Source organism: Adiantum capillus-veneris, chromosome 15 (assembly GCF_014529385.1).
Source record: "Adiantum capillus-veneris isolate H3 chromosome 15, ASM1452938v2, whole genome shotgun sequence".
Taxonomy (NCBI): domain Eukaryota; kingdom Viridiplantae; phylum Streptophyta; class Polypodiopsida; order Polypodiales; family Pteridaceae; genus Adiantum; species Adiantum capillus-veneris.
In genome coordinates this window covers 110,313,812-110,335,992 of record NC_140945.1, presented here as the reverse complement: position 1 = coordinate 110,335,992, position 22,181 = coordinate 110,313,812, and the positions used below count along the sequence as shown (strand labels likewise).

The window sequence follows — 22,181 nt, the reverse complement described above, 5'->3', positions numbered from 1 at the left end:
TTTGGCCTTTTTCTTTTTAAGCAAGTCAAACATCTATTTAATGGGTCTGTCTATTTTTCTTTCCTAAAAATTTCTAGGCCAAGCAAGGGAGCTTGGCTATGGCGGTGCTCTCCTTCCTTATGTTATCTCCCTCTCTAGTTAGAGCTAAGGCTTGTAGCCTTAGCTGAAACACTTGAAATAAAAATCTATTCTTTGTATTGCGTAGAGAGTCTAGGAGGACTATAGCAGATGAAGAGATTACACATCAAGAAATCAAGAGGCACAAGGAGCAGAGCGCATGCAAGTCTAAAAGCTCAACATTGTCCGTGTTTGCATATGCATAGTTTCAAGGTGGATTTTGGTTTCAATTGCATGCAAAAACATGTTTGTCATCCCATAAGTATTCCTAGTGCATAACCTATAGTTTTACCCACCTTTCAAAGTCATTTTTACCCTCAAAATCTCAATTTGAGCATCACATCAAAAGATAGATTTTTGATAGCTATTTCAAGAAAGAGGTTTTGATAGATACACATGCAAAGATAGCTGAGAGAGAGCCTAGAGAGAGAGAGAGAGAGAGAGAGAGAGAGAGAGAGAGGATCTCAGGCACACACATAGTGACTGAGTCTTTGCCAAAGGATCCTAACTTGATCGAGAAGGGGTCTTTTGACATTGATACACATGTGGAGACAAGTATTTTTAACACGCAGGTATAGGGACCCGCATTCAACATCAACAATAGCTTACAAGTTGGGAGCATTGGTTTTTTCTCCTTTAGAGATTTTTGAAGTGTCATAGGAATCTACTAGATTCTCTACATTTTTTTGAGATTCTTTGATTGGCCATATGTATTCTTTGACCGTATGTATGCCATGTGTGGTTATCTTTGAGAGGATGAGTCTCTAGTTCATTACACCCATAATCGGCTTCAAGTTATTGGCTTACATGTGTTGATGGATATAGGTATAGGTTTCCACATCCACTTTGGCAGGGTTTTGCATCAGTTTCTGTTTTTCGATTGGAGTATGCATATTGTTTTATGCGTATAACTTGCACTTTTGAGTGCTATGAGCTCCCTTGAGAGTGACATCCCCACAAGGATTGGACATTACTGCTTGCATTAGTTGGCACCTATTTGTGAGAAATTTCCTACTATCATTAGCAATGATCATACTTTAATGTACATTGTGTTGTGGTTACTTCCATAGTATGCTTTTGTGGAGCAATTCTTTTGTCCTTATGGTAGTCCTAGCATTTTTGAGACTTTATCCAAAAAATGGTTATTGTTAACCTTGACCATAGTCCTGTCTGCTGAGCCTTTGGAGGAACGTGGTGACGTTTATTGAGCTAGGGGATTCTCGAATGTTAAGATCCCTTTGGTGATGGGAATGGGATCGTGCTAGCTAGGGTGGATGAAAGAGAAACATAGTGCAAGTGTGTGATGTGTGTAAGCAAGATTATCACTCAAGTGAATTAGGTTCAAAGATAGAATTATCTTGGACTCATAAACACAATCTTGAGTATTGGCTTAGCTTAGCATAGGCTCACCATAGACAAGCATGTAGTGAAAAATTGAACTGTGTTGTTTATTTATGAAAGTGAGCTTTAAGTAGCTCTACATCTTGACTCCATTACATGTGGGATAATTCCCTCTCTTCCCTCCTTCACTCAGACTTTAGGAAAAAACCCACACTTTACAATCCTCCCCTTGGGATTTGGACTAAGAGAAAATACTGAAGATGCAGTATCCACGCAGGATAATAAATTGGTATCCACACAGGAAAATAAAAGTCCTCCCCTACAAGTAGAGAGGCTGCATCTTCAAAGTATGTCGTCATAGAAGACAAGGTTGTTCTTGACTTCGCCTTCTTCTGCGTCCTTTACCATGTGAGCTGATCCTTTGTTAGGTCTCTTTCCTTCGTAGCTTCTGATGTTACTTCTACTACTACTGCTTTCTCCACTACTACTGCCTCCATTTGAGTAGCATCAAGAAGGAGGGTGTCCCTTCTTACCGCATTTGTTGCAAGGTTTGTTTGTGTAGAAGTCTTTTGCAATGTGTCCCATTCTTCCACATTCATAACACTTTCTTCCAGTTGATGACGTCGATGGCGAATATCTTCCCCTCGAGGATGATGTGACAAAAGCCCCTCCTGATGACGTTAATGAATCTTCTTGTTTTCTTTCTTCTGCTTAGATTGAGTTGATGCCATCTTGGAAAGGTGGAGCCGATTATTTTTCTTCAAGAATTGTGACTAAGTCGTCATAAGAAGGTGGAAGTGCACTTAATAGTACGCCACTTTCTCGTCTTCTAGTACTTCAACCTGGATGTAAGTGAGCTGCATGACAATGCTCTTAAGCCTGTTTACTAGGCTAGCAATGTCCACCTCTGCAGTCATAATGATCTTGTATAGTTGTCTTTTGAGACTAACTTTACTTCTTTTGGCCCTGGCTCCAAAATTGCTTTCTAGGACATGCCAAGCTTCATGTGCATGCTTACATTCGTCTATGAAATGTACATACTTGTCATGCAAGGAGGTGATGGTAATTCCTAATGCTTGTTTGTCTTTAGCCAAATCTTGTGCACTTGCTATGAGTGTAGATGCCCTAGTATGTACTCCATTAGATTCGGCTTGTTGTTATAGGGTTGTGCAAATAACAGACCATAAACATTTTTTCATTAGGTAACCCCTTAACTTTGTTTGCTATGTGTGAAATCCTTCCCCGTTGTACTTTTCAATTCCCTTTTCCCCCATTGTGCTAATAGAGGGGTCTTAGCTTAGGAGACTCTCCTAGCCAGTGTCTACCTCTTTACATGAGCATAGATTCCTCTTCGGAGATAATAGAAAATTTATTTGCAAAATTTTGTGCTTGGCTGCAAAATTTTGGAGTTAATTGCGAGAGAGAGAGAGAGAGAGAGAGAGAGAGAGAGAGAGAGAGAGAGAGAGAGAGAGAGAGAATTCCTCTTCTGTGAAGCCCCTCTTCACCGTTGTGAAGCTCCTCTTCACAATAGGAGTAGTGCCATTTTCTTTGTATGGTCAATGAAGTCATTGATGGTAAAGAGATCCGAAGAAGATTTTTGAAGCCTTTGAGTGCTTTTTTTTTGTTTTTTACTTGCTGGTAGCCTACGATGCTAGAAAGGCCCTTTCAAGATCTTGATGTTTCTCCTCTTTACTGATGTGGGACTGCACCTCTAAAAGGGTTGGAGCGTTGGGGATTTGGAGTAATTGGCCCTACACAGGCAGACTCTAGCTATGCAATGTGCGAACAAGGTCTTAGAGCTTTAGAGGCTCGGGCCAATGGCCGTGGGACATCACCCCTATGAGGGTTTGAGGCAAGGTTTGAGGGCCAAATGGGATTTTTTGGTTGCCTTGGAGTGTAATGCCCCTTTGTCAGCTTGTGGGAGCAACACCTTAAAAGGCTAGTGGCCTTAAAGGGATCGTGGGAAAGTTAGTTTGGTCAACTTCGGCAAGCGATTTAGGGCGAGCAGGCTGGGTGGGGCCTCGGGCACATGCGAGGGTAGAACGGGAAGGCGGGTAGCACCTTCAAGCAACCGCGGGGCAGTTTTTCGGGCACGCACGGGCAGGCAGCCAATTTCCACCAAAGTGTGAGGGGCCCCTTGTGTGTAGCCTTTGAGGTTTGACCTCCTTAAAGAGAGGTCGGTCCCACCACAGTTGCAGGAGCTCATTTAATACAAAAGGTTCAATGGGCATCAAATGCCATGCGCGCGCGCACACACACACACACACACACAAGTTTTTGGGTTGTTGATTTTGCTGCTGCAGACACAAAATGCACAGAGGATGAACAAAAATGGCTCACAAGAAATTGCCAAATTTAATCAATTGATGAATCTTGGGGTGATTTAAGCATGCACAAGCTCGTTGGAAAGCTCTCGAGATAGGCTACACACACACCAATTGCAAATGCCAATTTTGCTAAAATAAGGAGCAGCTATTGAATGCAAGTTCTTGATGGAAAATTAATGCACTCTAATGCTAATTAGGCTTCCAATTGGCCAGTGAGTAGTGGCTCAAGAGTCTTTAACTCAAGAACATGCTCATGCTAGCCAATGGAGAACTAATTAGGCATGCAATATTCAATAGAGGAGAAATCCTAATGTATCTAACTAATGATGATTAAGGGATGCTAATTTGTACAAACATGCAATGCATAATAGAAAGCCTAGCTAGCATACCCGTGCTCTAATACCAGTTGATGGGAATGGGATCGTGCTAGCTAGGGTGAATGAAAGAGAAACATAGTGCAAGTGTGTGAGTGTGTGTAAGCAAGATTATCACTCAAGTGAATTAGGTTCTAAGATAGGATTAGCTTGGACTCATAAACACATTCTTGAGTATTGAGTTAGCTTAGCACATGCTCACCATAGACAAGCATGTAGTGTAAACTTGAAATGTGTTGTTTATTCATGAAAGTGAGCTTTAAGTAGCTCTACAGCTTGACTCCAATACATGTGCGATAATTCCCCCTCTTCCCTCCTTCACTCAGACTTTAGGACAAAACTCACACTTTACATTTGGTGGTACAAGTTTGTTGGAGCACCCTTTTTCACGGCTTCGCCATAGGTTATGTGTAGAGAGGACTAAGTGCTTTTGACATTGCGTAGGTGGTCTTTTTGGGTCACTTCATTGATCAATGCATACACACTAGTCAATCATACTCTTTATACATTAGTATTTGATTTTGAGACCATTTTGAGATTTTGCTCTAGGTGGAGGAGAAACTCTAACAAAGTATTCCCCCCAACATTCTTGCCATAAATTTGTCCTTCTTGAAATAGTGTTTACCTCTTGCATTTATGGCCTCTTCTTCTGATAAAGACATCTATAACATCAAGAATCTTGATGTCATGAACTTTTCCATATGTAAAGAGAAAATTTAGGATATCTTCATCCAGAAAGGTCAATTTGAGCCATTGTTTGCGTGCCAAGAGAGTAATGGCTACACAGATGCACAATGTAAAGTGCTTGATGCCAAAGTTATATCCATTATTCGTCTACATCTTCAAGGGTCAGTGTCATCCCAAGGGTAGCACTAGGAGGGCATGACCCTGGCAAAGTGTTAAACACACTTTTAGTATAGGGATCTATATATAGCTTAGAGCCAGAGGGCCAGGGGCATATATATTGGACGGTTGGGTGGTTATCCACAAGTCTGTCTCCCCTCTGTCTTTACACTAGTATCAAAGCTCAAGGAAGGGGGGAGCTATGGAGGAGGGGGGAAAATCATTGCATGTAAATGCATGTTCTATCCCTCTCTCTCTCTCTCTCTCTCTCTCTCTCTCTCTCTCTCTCTCTCTCTCTCTCTCTCTCTCTCTCTCTCTCTCTCTCTCTCTCTCCTTCATGACAAGCTTGGGCCATGGACAAGCTGTCCTGCAAGGGATGGAATCAAGGCGGCATGGGTATGGCCCCTTGGGTCAATAGAGGCCAAGGAGGAGAGTCAGACATGGTCGTGGGAGCAGTCCCCTGCGAAGAGAAAGAGACCCAACAAGGCGAGCATGGGCATCGCCTCTTGCACACACCAAGGAGGAAGGCAACCCTCACAAAATCTCACCATCTGAGACTCGTTGCACTCGTGGCGGCGTGTGGAGCAATTTTTGTCATAGGCATTAGGTCATCGCGAGTAGAAATGCGTGTGGTGTAAGCAAGGATACCATGCGCAAAATTGGCCGCCATCTTGCATTAATTGTTTTTTCTTTTTTGTTCAAACATGGGTGCCCAAGGGTGCCCAAGGGGGTCACGCAAGGGGCACACCCTAAGGGTTTATTCCCACAGGCATGATCTATTTTGTTGGCATGATCATCGCATGCGACATGCATGTCGTTTACACTACGTCTACCACAATCCACAGTAGGACATTCGGTATCGTTTTCAAAGTCGGAGTCAACAAGGTTTCAATGACTAATAGCACATGGAAGTCGTTAAATTTAGTGCAAAAACTTGATTATTATAGAAACTTTGTTTTAAAAGCTACATTTTGGAGCATCACCAACAAATTTCAATTTAAAGGAGGTTACGACTTCAAGCAAGGGTCAGCTTGCATAAGAGGGCTCCTGGCAGGTGTTGTTAAGTGCGAATTTCCAGAAGCACGACTTCTCCCTCCATGTTTGGCAGCAAAGAGAGCACATCGACTACAAATGATCATAATGTTGTTTAAAGTTTTTCATGGCTTTTATAAGATGGTTTTTCATGGTAGGAAGTCCCAGGAGGTTTCCTAAAGGTAATTTTTCAAGCAACAGCAAGGCCGGCTACTCGATTTTGGCGAGGGGTGCAAGATTCAATTCCCACCCAATTTGCATAGACTGAATGGACCATGCAAGTTCTTTGGCATGGTCGACCAGTATGATCAACCCTTTGTTGGAACACCAAACCCAACGGGGTTTGAAGTTTAGTTGGCAACATGTGCACACAAGTAGTATTGGGCAACTCATGTACGCTTTGTCTACACAATTACTATAGTTATTTTTATGCTTTTGATACATTTTCCTCCTCGACAAGGTCGACAAGTTATAATTTTGTTTCGACTCCATTTAATATGATGATACCTTAAGCTGCACCATGGTACATTAATGTTCACTACAGAGTAAGGCTCTGTACAAAGATGCTAAGAAATGGCTTGTGTATTGCATTGACTACTATCTCTATGATATGTCATTTTCGTACTATCAAGAGGAGGGGACAAACAAGGCTTCCAGGAGCACGACTTCATATCTACTGATGGGAGGCTATGGTGGATGCCACCTTGGGCGAGCCATGGTGAGTGAGAGAGAGAGAGAGAGAGAGAGAGAGAGAGAGAGAGAGAGAGAGAGAGAGAGAGAGAGAGAGAGAGAGAGAGAGAGAGAGGGTGCAGAAACAAGGTCAAGAGAGAGAGAATTCGACACAAAGGAAAACTAATAACACACGCTATGATTGTATATATTTGTAAATTACAACTTACAATATATATATATAGCCAAACTTGCCATGCACACTAAAAAGGGAGCTCGAGTTGATCTGCTGCATTATGAGAGTGTTCCCACAGGCTAACTGAATCACAATTGGGCTTGCATACCCAACAACCCTCCCCCTCCCCCCCCTCAAGCCCAAACCACTGACTATGGACTTGATACATACCATGGAAGAATTCAATCACCTGAAACCATGAGTAGAAGTCCCCCCCTGGACAAGAACATAGGCGTGTGTGTGCACTTCCCTCAAACAACCATTAGCGTGAGACAGACCAGAACTCAACCAAACAACAAAGGGTGGTCTTACCACTTTTTATGTTGTAGTGTCTATAACCCGCTCAAAGTTTTAGGCATGGCAATAATTGACAGCTTGTAAGCTAAAACAAGGCTTTTGAAATACAAGTGTGATTGTGTTGATAATAGACAGACAAATCTACGATACTTAACCGAGAAAAATAGTTGTTGAACTCTGTGTCGATATTCAGAGTGCTTGAAGGAAATCTTCATGTTCTATAATTGATCAAAAAAAGCCTTGGACCAATGCTGAAGTCATGCTAAGCTCAACTAGGTGAGGGAGGAGCCTCTACTGCAAATTTCCTTTGGCTATCACCTTATCACCGCCGCTTGAAGCTTTTGAAAAGCTACTTGTTGGCCTTAGTAATCTAGTTCTTTAGATATGCACGGATTGCCACAGTCAAGCCTTGAGCTTTTCAATATGCTAGCAATTGATCCACTGTCTACTAGCCTTACTGAGTGCCTTTTGAAAAGCATGAAAAAATTACTAACACACTCATCCTTAAGTGCTTTCCTCGTCCTGGTTGGCTGGCTACAACACGTAGCGTTTTGAGATGCTTCAAACTGCCCCTTGCAGTTGCCTTTGTTGTGAGGGCATTTTGAGATGCTTACCTGGACGAACCTACTGGCTGGACTACTATGAGCGTTTTGAGATGTTGTGCAAAATCACCCACTGCAGATGCCAGCCTCCTTGCAAAACTGCCCACCACAGACAGCACTTTGAAATGCAACCGCCCTTGGTGATTGCTGTCAATTGAAAATGCCCTAGGTTGATTGTTCCACCACCTGCAGCAACATGCCTGCCTTTTGATATGCACGCAAAATGATTTACCGCATGTAGTGCCTGCAATCTGCTAGCGTCAAGAGATGCCGACCTCCAAGGTTTGCCTTGCCGGTGCCAAATCATGTAGCGTTTTGATATGCGCCCTCCTGGGCTCTTATACCAGTTGATGGGAGGCTATGGTGGATGCCACCTTGGGCAAGACATGGTGAGAGAGAAGAAGGTGCAGGAACGAGATCGAGAGAGAGAGAGAGAGAGAGAATTCGACACAGAGGAAAACTAATAATGCACGCTATGATTGTATACATTTGTAAAACACAACTTACAATATATATAGCCAGACTTGCCATGCACACTAAAAAGGGAGCTCGAGTTGATCTGCATGCATTATGAGAGTGTTCTCATAGGCTAACTGAACCACAATTGGGCTTGCATACCGAACAACTACGTATATAAATTGGGTGCATAATCACTCCAAAGTAATTAAGCTTGCTAAAGTGCATGCAAAATACATACATGAAGTACATTGAAAGCCCACTCATGCCATAGGATGCTCCAACTTCCAACACTAGGGGTGCTGGTTACAATAATTGGTAAGTACCTTAAATTTAAGTTTCAATTTTGAATGTATCTACAATACCACCTTGACAAGCAAATGTTGCTTCAATCAAGTAGAGTTTGGCAGTTTAATAACCTTTGATAGCTAAGCTTCAGGAGCTATCTCTTTTAATATTGGAAAATCTCACGATTCTCAATTTAAGTTGCATGATTCGGCAAGGCCGTTTCTCTTTGCAAATTTGACAAGGTCAATTGTCTTCTGCTTTGCCATGAGCACCTGTTAGCTATGAGCACTCACTTTCTGTTCTTCTAATCTACTAGATGAACTTATGCGAAGCAAGGCTTCACTTTAGAGTATATTGCCAAGACGTTTCCAAAGTTTGGAATATGCTGGTAGCATACAAACTTGGGGAAACTTGACAAGACATCTACCTGTTTGAAAGTCGGTATGAACGAAGCCACAAAGTTTGTATGCTGGTAGCATACAAACTTGGGGAAACTTGACAAGACATCTACCTGTTTGAAAGTCGGTATGAACGAAGCCACAAAAGCATACAAGGTACATCCGACATCACTAACTTTCTCAATATACATGGCTACGAGACGCATTCTGACAAAGGCAACTGGTCTCAGATGGGCGACAAGATTCACCATTTTAAGTTCTACTTGTATTTTTGTCTTTCAATTTTCATTTGAGTAACATTTCTTTGTTGTGCAAAGAAAACTTCTCTAACACACTTACTATGAAGCAAGGCTTCTATTCCATGTCGCAGTACTAACCCCTGATTTAGGATCAAGTGTAATGGCATGCAAGTTTAGAAATAAGAGGATATAAGCTCACACTTATGGTTTGCAATGACCAACTGTGATGTATCCATGCCAGTACAATGGTGCAAGGCATATGTGGCATATGTTTGCATAGTAAAGATTTTCATTGAAGCCAAGGACTTATCACATTATTTTTTTGCTATGCATGTATGGCATGTCAATATTGTGGAGTCATTCCACTAAAGCATAGTTTACGCTTCCACTATAACATCAACACCTCTATTGAGGCTGGTATCATTGCTTGTGATCATTGATATGATTACAATGACAAGAAATTGATGTGCACAAAGTGCTAACAATACAAATGATGTTATCTGTGGATAGCAACTTGGCATGGCCTCGCTATCAAGCACATAATCCGTGGGACGACATGAATCGATTAAGAGAGCCTCCCAGTAGGTAATCTCTTGTTGCAAACCTAAGAAAATTTAGTCTAACTCCTTTCTTTGGGATGTTAGGAATCACTCTCTTCTGTCCATGAAGAGATATAATTATTTTGAGATTCAATTGTGAATAAGATTCCAACTTGAGAAGAGATGTTTCTTAGTTCAAGCACTGTTTATACCCCTAGGAGTGGTATTTTTAGTGGTATGACACAACTAACATACAATCACTTCATCGTTGTTGAAAGTAAGAATTTCATCTTGTTATAGTTGTTCTTTCAAGGAAATAAGTTTGCAATCTTCCAAGGGGTAGTGGACAAGTTTATCTTCCAAAGTTGATTTCAATCATTATTAGCCACGGTAGACTATGTTGGTCATTGTTGGTTGCTAGGTTGAGTAGTTTTTTCCTCCAGAGTCTAACCAAGGGGTTTGACATTCTCAATTTTAACAATTGCAAAGCCAACACCCAGGGTTATCAGTGCAATATTGCTTGGTTGTCACTAATCTTTCAATTAGGTTTCCTAGGCCTTTATAGGCGGGAAATTTGGGCATGTGCATTTGGCTACGGGTAAGTGAACACTATGTTCAACGCCAGGTATGCATCTGATTTTATTTTATCTTGTTTTTGAGTATTTTATGACTCATTTTTTCCAAGTAGGATGCATACGCTTCTATGCTTTCCTCCATTTTTCTCTTCAGAGAGATGACACAGTCATGTAGGAGCAAAGTATTTTGGGCCATATTGTCCAAAATACATTTTTGCATTATGCAATTCTTGACCTACATGTAGGGTTTGTTTGGCACATGTCATCACAAGAGGAGCAACATGGTCTAGAAACTCAAGGAGTTCAGTTTAGCCAGTGTGGAGCAAGGATGATGAGGGTCCTCTCACACATGTTGCTGAGTGTTTACAGTTATCTCCACACATAAGTACCTTTTGTACTTGAAGGATTTAATTTTACCAAAAATCCTTATATGAGACATATTCCACATGTGGAGACTATGAGTCTCTGGGACTGACACTAGTGCCCACTATTTGAATTATGTGTCGCGACAAAGTCCCTACGTGTTGGTCAAATCTGTTAGACTGTTTTAAGCACATTGTATTAGGAACAATTTCAGTGGCAAGAAATTTTCGGATACTTGGTAAGACTTGTAAAGGATATAGGTTTGTTGGACAACTTTGACAGAGATTTTTTATACACATAGCAAAACTATGTTCAGTTAATGAACAAGTTCATTTGGTACCTAGATGTGATGGATTTTCACATTCTATTATGGTCCAAATATGTTAGCATGATTTTCTCATGGAAGATATTTAATTATTTCCCGGTGAGTTGTGAGTATAACATTAGCCATAAGCATTGACAAGTACGAGGATGGATATGCAGGTTTGAATTTGTTTTTGCTGAATGCATGCACGATAGGTATTGTAAGCCCTAGTGTTCAACAAAGGCTGATTTGGAGAAACATGCATATTCATGACATTAGTATCCTCTAAAGCCTCTCGCACTGTAATGGAATTGGCCTATTTAACTTGAGAGTAGCGGAAATTTATGAGAGTACTTTTGAGAAATGACTTTGTGAGCATAGCGGGTGAACATAATGAAGATAGCAACATAATCATAGCAATTAGTTAGCTTGGCATGATCATTACTTTTGCAAGAGAGAGAATTTAGAGAACATGAAAACAATTGAGGATCGGATTTATGTGGAGCCGGTCCCCCCTCCAATAGGCATTTGTATTACGATTTCTCCCATTAAGAGAGAGACTTGTTACAATACAATATTTGTGTTTCTTGTGACCTAGGTGATGCAATGAAGATGGAAAGCTTCATGCATCACAAGCATAACATAAACTTGAAGAAAGCTTTACTATCCCAAGCCTCAGTCCCAAGACCTCAAACACCTTCAAAGGTGGAGACAGCTAGCAAGGAATGTGGGTAGGGAAGAGGAAGAAGAAACATTTCATAGGAGAAAGAATTAGTTCCTCACTTCTCATAACTCTTCTTGCTAGAATACATAATAGCATAGTAATGAATATGGAGAAGATGGCAAGCTCAAGCATTGGAGCATGGCTCTTGGTTGGATTTGCACTCCATAGCCAAGAGTGTTGGTGTAGGCTCTCAACTTCTCAAGGAGCTTGAAGAAGGAGATGGAGCTCTTGCACTTTGCATAGCACACAATAAGAGTGTTTGTGAGTGTGTGTGGGTGAGTATACCCCCTAAGCAACCCCCTATCTTGCTTGGGTCGACCCCCCCTTGTAGCTCATGTTTGAAGCTCATTAGACCCCTCCAGGCCTAGCCAATCACAAACATGAGGCATTACAAGCGACAAGGGTAGCCTTGGGACAAGTGTCCCCCTTTCCCCTTTGAGAGAGAGGACTTGATAAATGAAAAATCAAGTAATTAAATCTCCTAAATTATCATTGGACCCCTTGGGTGGCCAACCAATAGGCTTCAGGAGCACCATGAGGGCAACATGAGGAGGAACTTGACAAGTGTCCCTCTTTTTCTTTGTACCATGCATTCCTTGTGTGAGTGTGTGGGTGTTCTCTCTCATCCCCCCTCTTGTAGGGCTCGCCCCCTCCTTGTAGGGATTGAATCTTGACCTTTTGACACCTCAAGCCCCTCATGCATAGGTCCAGTTTCCACCACAAGCTTGGCCCTTAAGCACTTTAAGCTTGGGCTGGGTTCTCACCTCAAGTGCAACCCTAGCATCTCAAGCATGACAAGCACCTCAAGCATCTCAATCATCAAGCACATCAAGCACCTTAAGCTTGGGCCGGGTTCCCACTCGGCCCTAGCTTACCTAAGGTCAAAGGACTTCTACACTAACTATTGGAGGTCTTCAATGAAGCTAACCCTAAGGTCTTATGCTCCATTGGTTAGCCTTGCTCTTTGATAGACCATTCTCATTTGGGCCCCTTTACCGTTGGCCCCGTGTTGAGATAGATCTATAAGCACACCTGAATATCTTAACCCTTGTTCTTGTTTATTCTCCCACATTAAGTGATCAATTTAATATGAAAAAATCATTTGGGTTGGTTAGACATTACTTTTTATGACATTACCTCTCTCTTGAAATCATAGCCGTCCTCGACTATGAGGTAGAAGAGATAAAGCCTTAGTCATTAGTCAATCTTACTTAGCGGGTAGAGGATCCCTTTTTACCCTATGACATCTTTCCAAGATGGATGACTAATCCATTTGGTGCTTGGGAGACATAGCTACCGTAAGCATGTCTGCTCTTTAGTACATTTCATTCTCCCAAAGTAGAGTGACAAATTCTACTTGGTGTTTGAGAGACGTCGTCATCACAAACATGATTCTAAGCATGCATACTATTTAAATTTGTGCACAATAAAAAGAGAACTAGTTTTATAAGGAAAAAACATTGGTCATTTAAAAGAAATTTGTACATTTGCTTACTCTAATGTAGGATTGTAAGCATTGACAAGGTTCATACTATCCTTAAGCTGTATTCCTTGCATCCATCTATCATCTTCAAAAGGATAATTCTTAAACTTAATAAGATACCGTTTGATAATCTTACCATGTCGTAGTACCTTGTCTTCATGCCGAAGGATAGCTTCGAGTTGTAGCACCTCTTCTTGGTCTTCAACTTCGGGAGGGTCTTCAATAATTGGTTCACTTGGTGGCTCTCATTTGTAGGGCTTAAGTAGGCTTACATGAAAGGCATTGTGTATGAGCCAATGGTTGGGCAACTTGAGTTGATAAGCCATCTCATTAATGGGCTTCGAGATTTGGAAAGGACCATAGTATCTTTTTGCTAGTTTAGCATAATACTTTTGATGGCCCGTAGGATTTTTGCCCGTCGTTTGCCTTAATCAAGCCTTAGAAAACTTGAGTAAGACCCAATCATTTTCTTTGAATGTTAAGGCCCTTCTGTGCTTATCAATAGTAGCTTTTTTCTGTTGTTGAGAGATGGATATAGCCTCCTTAATCTTTTGAAAAGATTCTTGTAGGTCACAGCTATACTCATCGGTCGTGAAGATCTTCCCATGTACTTTGAGTAGCAAGGGACTTTAGGTCTTTCCTCAATGATCTCAAAAGGTGCTTTTCCCATAGAAGTATGTAGAGTATTATTGTAGGCATACTCTACAAAAGGTAAGTACTTTTCCCATTGTGAGCTTTGATCTACTTTGGTAACATAAGTCTTGAGTAGATCGAGTATCATAAGATTGGCTATCTCACTTTGGCCATCCGTTTGTGGGTGATAGGGCAAAGAGAAATTCAATCTTGTTCCTAGATTTTCAAAGAGACCTTTCCAAAAAATTACTAGTCATTCTAGGATCTCTATCTGACATGATGGATGTTGGTAATCCATGATGTTTGAAAATCTGAGATATGAAGAGAGTTGCCATTTGGTGTGCCTTAATAGTCTTTTTGATAGGAATAAAGTGTGCTTGCTTGCTAAACCTGTCGACTATTGTCCATATTCCCGTATTTAGACTTGGGTAATCCAAAGATGAAATCCATGGGTATACTCTTCCATGGTGAATTTGGGATAGGCAATGGCTGGAGTAATCCAGGTTGCTTTCCTCTATCATATTTGGTCTTTTGGCATACTACACATTTTGAAACATATTCTTGTATGTCCACTTTCATGGTAGGCCAATAGAAATACGTCTCTACTCCTCGGAGAGTAGATTGAATACCTCTATGCCTTGCATAGGGAGGAGCATGGGATTCATACATAACTTTCTCACGAAGGTAATGGGTAACACATAGCCTATTGCCGTGGAGAAGATAACCATCCTGCAAGGTGAATGGTTCCTCTTTCTTCCCCAAAGCAAGGGCTAACATTATGTCTCTAAAGTCAGGGTGAATAGCATACTCATCTATCATGGAAGATAGATCATTGTGAGTAGCTATAGACACCGCATTAACTTTTGGTCGTCGTGAAAGTGCACTGGCCACTTGATTGTGCTTACCAACAATGTAAGAAATTGAAAATTAAATTGTGAAAGAAAATTTTCCCACCTCATTTGTTTGTCGGAGAGCTTGGTTTACGTCATGAAATACTTGAGACTTTGGTGATCGGTTCGTAGAATGAATGGAGTCCCCAATAAGTAGTGCTTCCATGTGTCTAGGGCATGTAGAATAGCTAAAGGCTCTTTCTCATGAATGCCCAAGACTCGTTCATCAGTATTGATCCTTTGGCTCTCATATGCTATGGCATGCCCTTCTTGAAGTAAAACTGCTCCAAGGCAATCACCACAAGCATCACATTGGACCTTAAATGGCTTTGAGAGATTTGGAAGCACGAGGATTGGTTGGGAAGTAAGCTTCTCTTTGAGCTTATCAAAAGCATTATGCTCCTTAGCAGTCCATACACGTTCTTCTTAGTTAAGTCGTGTAGTGGTTCTGCTACTTGAGAGAATTTTGCTATGAAGCGTCTATAGTATGCGCACATACCAATAAAGCTTCTTAGCTCATGTAGATTTCTTGGGTTAGGCCATGCTTTTATTACCTCTAACTTTGATGGATCCATACGCATACCATCTTGAGAGATAATATGACCTAGGTATTGAATCTCTTGAAGGAAAATTTCACTTTTCTTTTGGTTGAGAAAAAGCTTATTCTTTCTCAATGCTTGAAAAATCACTTGGAGATGTTGCTTATGTTCCTTCAAAGACTTGGAGTAGATGATGATATCATCAAAGAACACTCCAATAAATTTACGGTACGGTCTAAAAATTTTCTCCATTAGACGATTGAATGTAGCTGGTGCATTAGTCAAGCCAAAAGGCATGACTAAATATTCATAAAGACCAAACGTTGTGCGAAACGCGGTCTTTAGGATATCTTCATCCACTATCCTTATTTGATGATAGCCACTCTTAAGGTCAATCCTACTGAAGTAGGTATAGCCTTGTAGCTTATCAAATAGATCTTCTACCTGAGGCACGGGAAATCTGTTTTTGATAGTGATATGGTTTAGTGCTCGATAGTCCACACACATATGGTATGTACCATCTTTCTTTTGCACTAAAAGGATTGGAGAAGAAAAGGGAGAGGAACTAGGTCTCACCATCCCTTTGTCTACCAATTCCTGTACTTGCCTCATGATCTCCTCTTGTTGAGCTTGTGAGACTCGATAAGGAGGCTTGTTAGGCGGTGAGCTTCCTGGAAGGAGCTCAATGTGATGGTCATCATCCCCTCGTTTTGGAGGTAAGTCCATAGGGATATCATCGATGAACACATCTTGGAATCCTTTTAGAAAATTAGACAAGTCTAACTCTTCTTGATTCCTACCATTTACATTTGATGAAACATTAGGATCTTTTAGAGACTCTTTGACAAAAATCATGTACGCATAAACTGAGCTCTTCATTGACTTATCAAAAGCAGGAGGACCTATATACATGTTTCTTCCCATGTAGGTGAAGTAGATTCTCCTTTCAGGGAACTTCATATTGGCAGCCATGCAATCAAACCATGGCGCCCCTAGGATGGCATCCTCATGTTGGAGAGGAGAGATGAAGAAGTCTTCTTTGTCGACATAGCTTTGGACATGAAGCCTCAAAGGGAGTAACGGAGGCTTGTTGTCCCTTGAAAGCTGCGTCAGCCGTTATCATATCTCCCATCTCGAAAGCTTGAATGCCCAACTTGGTGGCCAACTCCATTGATATGAAGTTGTGAGTAGAGCCAGGGTCAAACAAGATGAAGGCATCATGCTCTCTTACCTTTCCCCAAGCATAGGAAAGTGATGATCCTTTGCAATGAGCATCCTCTTTTGGAGCTTCGATGGTGGAAGCCTTAGGAGTCTCATTGGGAGTATTCTTCTTGGGGCAAGAACAATAGCCATGTCCTTGCTCCCCACACTTGAAACACTTATGTTCCTTGCGAAAAGCTTCAAGCTCTTCAGGAGAGAGTTTGTTTTTACCTTTGTAAACTCCCTTCTCCTTGGACCGATTGTTGTTGTTGTTGTTGGAAGTGCCTTGGGAAGAATTTTGAACATTGGTTTTCCCCTTTGCATCATTTTTGCCTTTGTTGTCCATGGGATTGACATTACGTCTACCCCTTGATGAAAATTGATGCGTGAAGCAACCATGGTGTGATAGATTACTTCGCTAATAGTACCAGGTCGTTGAGAGTTGATGTATTCGGCCATCTCTTCAAGTAATCCCACACAGAATTTTTGCCTTTGCTCGACAAAGTCTATCTTTTGAAAGACAGTAGCAAGTCGTTGAGAGTTGATGTATTCGGCCATCTCTTCAAGTAATCCTACACACAATTGCTGCCTTTGCTCGGCAATGTCTATCTTTTGAAAGACAGTAGCCTTGAGATGTAAATCCCAAAACTTGTCTATATACTTGTGGATAGACTCATGAGAGAGAAGCTTCCCCCCAAAATACCTTCATTGTTCTAGTACCAGTGTGAGGACCAGGGACTCTCAACATGCTCATCTTCAACAAACCATACTCCTCTTATAGGCTACCTAGCCTACTTTTAGGAGACTCCTTGACAACTCATGCTTAGTTGGTCTAGGCCGTGTTCCCTTGGTCCTACCCTTGTTCTTACAAGGTGACTTTCAAGTGACCTACAATTCTTACCCTCTTTCAAAGACAAAGGAGTATTCAAAATCTTCATTAGAAAAACACTATAGAAGCTACACTTTTCACTACCTCTATTCTATATATCTCTATCAATTCTCTTTTACTTTCTCTCTTTATTACTTAATGTTTGCTTACTGATCTACCCATAAGCTTTCTCTTATCGTAGAACATAATCAAGGTTGAATAAAGAGGTTGAAAGCTAAAATTTAGTCAGATTGATTGAGCGGGATGGTTGCTACTTAGTATGGTGTCTCATGCAAATCTTTTTGTGATTGTTGTTTCAACTTGTAGATGCATAAGTAGCCAACATCGATAGGTTTTGTGCTATCTGCTACTCATGCACGGATTATCTATAAATGTGAAAGCAGGTCAGGTACCAAGGCACTATGCACGTTGTGACTCTCATGTATTCCAAAACTTTCCGTGAGCTTGTTGGACACCTCTTATTTCCTCCTTGATATCTTATAAGAGGCCAAGCTATTTGGAAGGAGTAGAACACTCTTCTAGGCTACTTTAGGAGAAGAAAGAATGCTCTCTCTCTCTCTCTCTCTCACACACACACACACACATATAATACTACAAGCTTTAATGGGATGATTCTTACTATAGGAACTTGTTTTGACTCACCTTTAGGGAGACCTTAACTCATGGAGATTCTTATGAGTTGGCCAAGATCTAAAAGTCTCAATCTTTTTGGGATCAACATGATCACCTTCTTTAGGGACAATGTGACCTAAGTAGTCAATGTCACATGAAAGAAAGTACTCTTTTTAGCATTCAATTACAACTCTTTCTTTCACAATAAATCAAATAAATGTGCAAGGTGCTCTTTATATTCATCCATAGACTTACTAAAGACACGAATGTCATTGAAATAACAATTACAATGAAATGAAATTACAATTACAATCGATGGTTCTAAATGAAATTGTGATTTCCATACGGGTGAAATTGGTGCATTAGTTAACCCAGGTATTCATGGTTTTTCTTTCTAATGCATGTCTTGTATACAAGTGTATCTCACTATTCTTGTATGCGAAAGCCATATACCTTTTCTCATAACCAAGTAGATTGTCTTGCTATGTTAGATGAAGAAGTTGGCAGAATAATCTTTCAATCCAAAAGTGAAGGACCCCCCCCCCCCCCCCCCCCCCCCCCCAAAACCCCAAAATTGTATGCATCCTTGTGTGAAGTGGGATGAAGGTCTTAGTATTTTTAGGTACTTTGTAGTCCTCTTACAAGAAAAGAATGATGATCAAAGCACAATAGATGCATATAATAACATACATTGATTATGATAGAGGTGTTGGCCATGAGTGCCTTGATATTGTCTCATTCATCACAACAACTAGTGAACCTATATGTTGGAAGATGGACAGTTGAACAAGAGCCTACCAAACGGACACAATTTGTCCGTTGTAGGAGCGAACAACAACTTTGGCATGACCAAATAAGAAGCATCGCCATCGAAATAGCAACAGTCACCATCGTTTATTCAAGTTGGGGCACGAAGCTGTCTATGGGTCACTCACTTGATTTGAGTTCCCTTCAAAAGCACCTTTAGAGGGTCTATGCCTTTAAACAATGTATAAATTTTTTTTTAGTGGTACTATGAAGAAACATTGTCGTGAGAAAATGGTCTTGTGTATGCATTTCTAGAATGGAACATAAGGACATTATAAATAGGTGGGTAGTTAACTGTTGACCCCAACAGCCAAGTTCCAGGCTTGCTCTTTTTAGCAATTTCCGCGTTGTTGCAGTAGCTATGGCGTTTTTTCTGTGACATCATTGAATTGAAATACTTACTAGGTTTCTAGTAGCAGCAGATTTGCGGCTAGTAAGGGTCTCTCCTTTCTCTTCTTCTTGCGTTTTCAAGCAGGTAGCCGCAGAACTATTTTGCGTTACCCTTTGTAAGCTCGCCATGGCTACTGAATCCTCATCTTCGCGAGAAGAGAATGTGTACCTGGCAAAAATGGCTGAGCAAGCGGAGCGCTATGATGAGATGGTCGAATACATGGAGAAGGTAGCTAAGAGCAGTGACACGCAGGAGGTTTCTGTTGAAGAAAGGAACCTGCTCTCTGTGGCTTACAAAAATGTTGTGGGTGCACGGAGGGCCTCCTGGCGGATCATCTCGTCTATAGAGCAGAAAGAAGAGGGGAAGGGGAATGAGGAGCATGTGAGTGCAGTGCGCGACTACCGGGCCAAAATTGAGAACGAGCTCAACAAGATTTGCGAAGGCATCCTAGGTCTCTTGGATGGGCATCTCATCCCATCTGCCGGTTCAGGTGAGTCCAAGGTTTTCTACCTCAAAATGAAGGGTGACTACCACCGCTACCTTGCAGAGTTTAAGGCCGGAGCAGAGAGACGGGAGGCTTCCGAGAACACCATGGCTGCTTACAAAGCAGCTCAGGTATGAATGTTGTAAAAGCTCCTCTTTTACTATAGAAGTTATTTGAAGTGCATGCTTTCAACTTATTTGCACTTCCGACGTTGCCTACAAAGGATTTGCAGAGCTTTAGTAAGAGACTTATGGTAGCTGTACAGAGATCGAGTGGTTTCTTGATCTCTTTTGAAGAGAAGTATGTCGTTGTGCAAAAGTTGTACCTCTTCAAAGTGAGGATTAGCTGAATGAGAAAATTTGGTTCCTTTCTTCTGTCAGTAAGAAAGCTGTGTATGCCTTTTTGCAAGTTCTGTTATAGGTGATTAGGTTCATGTGAGTATATATATGTGGATGCAAATATGCCAATTAGTTTATGCAGCACTGCTCAGCAGCTAAATGGCCGAGCACTTCCTATGCATGTGCGCAAGATGAGGGAGGATTTAGGGCGTTCATTCCTGAACGGAAGCCAAACGCAGAGGCTGCATGTGCCTGCCCTATCTGTGTGCAAGTCTTGCATACTTTGGTCTGGACTGGGTGACGGGATCTGTTATAAGTGATTTGGGTCATGTGAGTATACATAAATGGCCGAGCACTTCCTATGCATGTGTGCAAGACGAGGGAGGATCCAGGGCGTTCATTCCTGAACAGAGGCCAAACGCAGAGGTTGCATGTGCCTGCCCTATCTGTGTGCAGGTCTTGCGTACTTTGGTCTGGTCTGGGTGACGGGATCTGTTATAAGTGATTTGGGTCATATGAGTATACATATGTGGATGTATGCATAACTTGTAGATGGAAGCTTCAAAATACAGGTTATTAACTTGTACGTGATGCATAGCATGTATATGAAGCTCGAAATTTATATGTTACCTCAGCAGATCTCATAGTGAGCTAAGAAGTTGTAGGCCCAGGACTGAAGGTGATTTGGCGGTGTTTTTTTTGACTCCAGGAGATAGCTGCTACTGAGCTTGCTCCCACTCATCCGATCCGTCTTGGGCTCTCTTTGAACTTCTCTGTGTTCTATTATGAAATCATGAATTCTCCAGATCAAGCATGTTCACTGGCGAAGAATGTAAGTGCTTGTGTGTGAGAGCATTTTAACATTATGGTAACCCAAATTAGTGTGACGGGTCCTGAGTTAAGTCCCAAGATAGAGATGGGGAGCGTATTCATGTCTTATGACTGCTTTCGCAGGCCTTTGATGAAGCCATCTCAGAGCTTGATACCCTGGGAGAGGAGTCTTACAAGGACAGCACTTTGATTATGCAGTTGCTGCGTGACAACCTGACGTTGTGGACTTCTGACATGCAGGCAAGTTGCTATTTCTTTCATTTTTGCGTGTGTTTCTACTCAAAAGATTTTTTTAAATGGCTTGCAAGCTTATTGCTCAGCAATAGATAGGTATTCTGATATGGTCTCATCTCTCTCTCTCTCTCTCTCTCTCTCGTACAACAGGAGCAGGGTGAAGACCAATAGTGCTGCTCTTCAGCTGCGGCGCTTATTTTACGTAGGGACTTGGGTAGGCAGGTTATGAATCATTTGTATTTTTTACTGGCTTAAATGGTGGTTGTCCTCCACTTCTCATGACTTGGAGATGAAATACATTCGCTGGTTTTGGTCCCTTCAAATGCGCATGGGCGCTGTCTGCCTCATGTATTTTGCTTGATGTGTTTGACTTGATGGTGAGGGATACATGATTAAATTAGCTCAAAAGTTTTGTTTGTGTGCACAATTGCCTTTCTCTATTACCCTGAATGCCTCGTAATCTCCACACCATGCAGGACCATGATGACAACGTAGTTGAAAGGTCATTTTCTGATTGATTTATAGTTTTTCTTCTATTTGGTTATGAGTTTTTGTCAGGATATGGATACATGCTCTCTCTCTCTCGCTCTCTCTCTCTCTCTCTCTGTCTCTCTTTCAAGCTTTCATTGTACTTTATTCAAGATTCTGCAAGCTCTCTTACTAGGAGCAAGGTGAAAAAATCGCAATGGCCTACATAAGAGGATAAGAAGGAGTGTGTGACCCCCTACCCAATGTCCCTATATGGAAATATGAAAACAAATGTCAATAAGATGTCACATGGCCTACATGTACATAAGACAATGCTTCGCGTCGGTAACGCCCCTCTTGCAAGAAAAAGGAAGAAAAAAGGTTTGCTATGTGGCAGTAATCGACAAAGCTCTATCCACTGGTCCACAATTCCTCCCAACAATCCATGGCTTAGTTGATGTCTGGTGTAGGCCAAAGATGTTACGGATACCTGATTGGTCGGACCTTTTCAGATGAAACTAGCATTGCTCATAGTGTTGAGAGAGCGGTGATTGCATTGCCTTTGATCATGGCACTTCAGAACATGTCAGGCTCATTGAATGTCAACCTTGCACATGGTCGATTTGGGTATTAGCTTGCACCGCTGCACTCCACTAGAT

General features: G+C 41.5%; 1 protein-coding gene across 1 annotated transcript; it reads left to right on the top strand.

Annotated features, from left to right (window-relative positions):
- Nucleotides 1–19,079: 19,079 nt before the first annotated feature.
- Nucleotides 19,080–21,370, top strand: LOC147441265 (14-3-3-like protein). Its single transcript, XM_086482949.1, has 4 exons — nt 19,080–19,782; nt 20,699–20,821; nt 20,944–21,060; nt 21,205–21,370. The coding sequence occupies exons 1-4, from the start codon at nt 19,294–19,296 to the stop codon at nt 21,223–21,225; spliced, it is 750 nt and encodes a 249-aa protein (XP_086339075.1). The 5' UTR covers nt 19,080–19,293; the 3' UTR covers nt 21,226–21,370.
- Nucleotides 21,371–22,181: the final 811 nt, after the last annotated feature.

Coding starts and splice junctions, on each gene's coding strand:
- LOC147441265 (XM_086482949.1), top strand. CDS start 19,294: ATGGCTACTGAATCCTCATCTTCGCGAGAAGAGAATGTGTACCTGGCA. Junction 20,822..20,943: donor CATGTTCACTGGCGAAGAAT/GTAAGTGCTTGT, acceptor CTGCTTTCGCAG/GCCTTTGATGAAGCCATCTC. Junction 21,061..21,204: donor TGTGGACTTCTGACATGCAG/GCAAGTTGCTAT, acceptor CTCGTACAACAG/GAGCAGGGTGAAGACCAATA.